Genomic DNA, 5,049 nt, shown 5'->3' with positions numbered 1-5,049 from the left:
TGGAGGGCTACGGAAAAAAAGCTGCCACTTGGCAACTTGACGAGTCCGCAGCCCCAAATATAAGGCAGCGTGCAGACAGCACCAGATAATGAAAATCAATAAACAAATCAAGACACTTCATCAGTGCAGAACAAAGGAAAAAAGTCCTGAGCTAGGTAAAACAAACATCAGAATAGATAAAATCAGGTTAGTCAATCGGCAAACATGTCTCTAAGTTTAAGAGTGGAACAACTAAATAAATCAAAATTCAGTGACTGATAGTAGTTTAACAGAGATGGCAAAGAATAACACAATCGCTCCATACCAGAATTCAAGCGTGGTACAGCAACCTTCCAGTTTTCTCCATGTCTAGTCTGATAACATTTAGCATTTCCTTCTAAATGTGCCAAGGCATCCAGGCTGTGAATATTTTTTTTCACTTCATATTTAAACCGAGCACTCAAACGGTAACGATATAGCTTGTGGGCTGTGATAACATGAGCACTGTGAAAAAATTCTGCAGTAGTTGCATTGTAGCCAGCATTGTACACGTGACGTAGATACCGTTTTTGCATATGGAATATTTTTTGTGTGTTAGAGAATGTAGTTGTGCCCCACACAAGCTGGCAGTAGTTGACGTGTGAACAGAAAAGAGAATTATAGACCAATATTTTTGCTTTAGTAGAAAGCATATATCGGAGACGACCAACTACACCGGTTATTCGAGCAAGTTTCACTAATACAAAATTCACATGAGATTCCCAGGACATATTGGCAGTGAATATCACACCAAGACATTTGAAATGGTCAACAATGTCAACAGGATGAGAGTTTAAAACAATATCAGCATGAGGAGGAACAGGTTTATTTTTCGGCCGGAAGACAACTGCTTTTGTTTTATTTTCGTTAATCTTCATGTAATTGGATGACGACCATTGCTGCAGTTGGACTATGGTGTCGTTACAATCAGTGATGAGTTTATCGATGTGATTACCAGAAAAAAATATGCTAGTATCATCTGCATATATAATAAATTTGGCGTTCCGGTTAATGTTAACAATGTAATTAATATACAGGTTAAATAGCAAGGGGCCCAATATGCTGCCCTGTGGGACACCACAAAGCAGTGGCAGGACTGGTGATCGCGAGTTGTTTATTTGGACTACTTGACATCGATGGGATAAATATGATTGTAATAACTGTAATCCACACCCTCGTATACCGTAAAAGTCCAACTTCTGCAGCAGAACATCATGGTTCACCAAGTCGAATGCCTTGGAAAAATCGACAAACAGGCCGACTACTATTGCCTTGCTTTCAAACTGCGTTAAAATATACTCTTTCTGGTGAAGCAGAGCTAATTCAGTAGACATATTCTTCCTATGGGCCTTCATTTCGCCATTATCTAGAGGGTGTGGTACCCCGACACGTGGCCGCCTCTTGATCGGTCGTAACCTCGAAACGCGCGCTGACAATTAGAAGAAGTCTTGAGGGAGGACCTCGTCACCCCAACAGTCATTGACGTTAAACGTCTTCAAAGTGGGCCAACAGCGGCAAGGCCAAAGCGGGAACCAGCGTTCTCCAGACACCTAGAAGAAAACTTGCTACCGCTCCGACACTGAAAAGCATTTAGACAGTTCTTCAACACGACACTACTAGCGCAGAACAATATGGGTAGGAAGCGCTATAAGGCAGGCCATTTTCACAGGGTTCGCCGATGTGGTTCCTAGTCTGTTGTCAGCCTGGGTGTACAGTTCAGGTCCTGGACATTCACTGTGTTCAGGAAAGCATCCGCTGTCAGCTGTTGCATGTTACTCCTCGTACACTAGCAGGAGTGCTTATTCAATGGAACTGCACTGATCCCCGCTCAGTATAGGCTGAAGACTAAGGAATTTTTCGGCCACAGCAAGCATATCTTTATCGTTCGGCTTCAATGTAGTCTGTCGGCGCAGTACTTTCTTGCATCACACTTTGCAGAACTGCCACGCAGCGTTACCTCAGGGCACCCGTTTTCTTTCGCGAGTGCTGTGCGAAAAGCATGCCCTAAATTTTCTCCAAAGGCAGAGATATCATGAGAATTAACGCTGTCATCACATTGCATTTACAAATAAACGGTGGAGATGGTGTGAAACCAGCATTCTAAGTTTCAGGACTCCACTGACTACTTGTAATTCATACTGTCTCAACTAGACGCGCCCTGTGAAGTGGTCATGCTACGAGAGACAGCATCTATCTGCTCGCAGTAAAGTCTCTCATCAAGTCTTGAACGAAAAATTGGCCGTGGTTTAGCTCTGGTCAAACCTGGAGTGAGGCGAGAGCCTTCCGTCACCGAGCCTTGGCTTCTCTGAGAAGCGCTGACGCTCATTCATAAGTTTAAGGCTTTTCGCTTCGCTGGGCGTTCCTTCTTCATATACGTCCCTGGACATGGTTTCACTATCGGCGGCTAGGAGCGCCTTCCGAACCGTGTCGTTCTTATGCCGCTTATCGAGGCGTATCGCACGCTCTTCCTCCGTCTCTTCGGCTCGTCGCCTCCACTTGGTTTCCTTCCAACGCCGAGCCCTGGCTTCTTTCAGAGCCGCCAAGCTCAGCTCTTCCTATCCTCCGCTCTCCATCTTTGCTCCGGCGGCTCAGAGCTCAAGAAGCCCCACATTGATAACTGTTCATGATTATCCTTTATTTTTTAAACAAAGGTGGGTAAGAAAACACTACCGGATCGGTAAGATCCGGGGCAAAAAGAAAGTCTCATTTCTTCTCTATAGTCCTCTTCCACGTACACGACTACGATCGAAGCCAAAGGCTATCCACATTGCCAAGAACGAAGCTATTTCATTTTGGGCGCTTCCGTGACCTCCGTGCACAACACGACCGCGACACCAAGCCCTGTTCTCACAGTCTGAGGTAGTCGGGGCTGTTCTGAGGAGCGCTCATCACCTCCTCCCAGAGCGACATCATTGTCACGTTCAGATCCTCTGGAAACGCGTAGAACACCACTGCGCCGGTCGTGTACAGCATCGTCATGTTGTCATCGACGGCTACGTAGCTTCCCACGTCTGCCGCTTCAAGTTCGGATAGGAGGAACACGTCCCCCATCACCGACGCTTCGCTGGCGAATAGGTGGAGCCCCGGCTTCTTGCCCATCACCACAGACCTCGCTTGGCACTGAGAAGTCGGTGATCCGCCCGTGCTATGACAGTGGATCACCTGCGGCCTGTGGTCCATGTGCATCACCCTGTAGTTTGGAAGGTAGAACGGGTTCGGTATCACGTTGTCCTGCATGAAGACCACAAGGTCGACGTGAGGACAGTTCTCCCGGATCCAGGGCACAAACTGGAGGTAACTGGAAGAGTTTTTGCCCACTTCCAAATCCAACGGTTCGCCTGTGCTGCCATTCCTGTGGACGACGATGTCTCCGAAAGCCCGGCATTCGGATCGGGCCTTGGGCGCCAGCTCGCCCTTCTGGTCGGTGACGTTGCCCAACATGCGGAACACTGTAAGCCAGTTGATCGGCCTGGCGAAGCTACGCTTGGCGTACGCGTTGCGTGCAAATCGCCGGCTGGACCTGTTTCCCAGGACTGTGTCTACGACGAACAACACCTTGACAGGTTCTCCTTTACCGCAGGCTTTGATGACGCGCATTCCAGTGCAGTTGCTGTCCTTGAAGGCCAGCACATCGGTCAGTCTTCTCCGCAACTGGAACGGGAGCCGTTGAATGTCGTGGTGGTAGAGGTATAGCAGCGCGCCGAAGACGAATACCATGAAGATGTTACCGCGATGAGACGGCTTGTAAATGGTCGCCAGCATGGCAGCAGTACAAACAGCAGCAGCAATTCCGGGAGCAAGCGCTGAGGTGTTCTTTCCGGTATTTGCTCTGGCGCGTGCCCAAAGCGCGGGCTCGAGGCTTGCCTTCGGTGCCGGCGCAGAAGACGAAGGGGGACGAATTACTCTCACTCAACGCCAAAGCCGACACGTAGCTTGTATTTGTATCAAACCATACTTCAAATAAACAAACTTTGGGCAATATTTCATTCCAAGAATCGGTTCTCTCGAAATTGAAGCGGAAGTGGGAGCAAAAGATGTGATATAGGGTTTTGACGTGACAACGTTAAGGTTGCCGTTTCAGGCACACGCCAGAGATTCCAGGGCACGCCTGCATGAAGCGTTGTTGTTGTTAGTGGCTATTTATTGTTAATAAAACAAATAAAAATGGCGGCAACAGATGTTGCTAGCCGCGCCATCTGCCATCGAAACATGAAGCACCTGAGCTGCGGCTAGCGGGAATAAGAGAGGGAGAGGAAGGAAGAGGAAAATAAAGGGGGGAGCGATAGAAGAAAGGATGAAAGGATAGGGGAAGGGCGGTGGTAGTGGTGAAAACTTTATTTACAACTGGGGAGTTTGGGGCACTCAGGTCCGTGGGCCCGACGCACGGCACCACTGCACTCAAACGTTCATGTCCCGGAGGCTCATGACGCTGGCTGCCCGGCCTGTGGCGATGGCTTGCTTGGCCGTGTCCTCGGAGTGCAGTAGGGTCTCCCATGCCTCCCAAGTGGTAAGGTGCTCCAGGCCTCGCGGGGGAGGGTCCGCCGGGCAGAGGAAAAGGATATTGCCACCGTCCGACCAATCAGTGGCGCCGTACCGCGGCCGAACTGTTTAAGCAGGGACTTGCCAAGCCTTGGGCATTCGAGGTGATCGAAGATCGTCTTCTTCCTCGCTCGAGCTGCCGGCTGGCTGACACGCCCACCTCGTCTAATTAGAACCTGGGCTATTTCTTCACCCGTTTTCGGTGACATATTTGGTGGAGGTGCTGGGTAACGTCCCATGTACTCAGATTGCGAGGACACTCTCGACACCTGTTCTCCACGCGTGGACACAACACCCGTCCACAAAGCAAGCCGCCGTCTGCGAGGCCTACAACCGGAGTTCAGCCAACTGACAGCGCCGGTAAGAGCGGTAAGAGCAATGACCTCAACCGTGGCTAGCCAGACGACTCAGCATTCCGGGAATGCCCCGCCATTCGTCCTTCACGCACCTCGGTCGCAGCCGCCGTTCCACGGGGACAGGTTCGAGGACGTA

At 49.8% G+C, this 5,049-nt stretch overlaps 1 protein-coding gene across 1 annotated transcript; it reads right to left on the bottom strand.

The window, feature by feature from the left end:
• Positions 1–2,865: 2,865 nt before the first annotated feature.
• Positions 2,866–3,780, bottom strand: LOC149366985 (uncharacterized). The gene has a single exon (XM_089566248.1). The coding sequence runs from the start codon at positions 3,778–3,780 to the stop codon at positions 2,866–2,868; it is 915 nt and encodes a 304-aa protein (XP_089422374.1).
• Positions 3,781–5,049: the final 1,269 nt, after the last annotated feature.

The sequence above is a fragment of the Amblyomma mixtum genome, chromosome 1 (assembly GCF_055824585.1).
Source record: "Amblyomma mixtum isolate Tamu chromosome 1, ASM5582458v1, whole genome shotgun sequence".
NCBI lineage: Eukaryota > Metazoa > Arthropoda > Arachnida > Ixodida > Ixodidae > Amblyomma > Amblyomma mixtum.
This window is presented reverse-complemented; position numbering and strand designations above follow the sequence as displayed.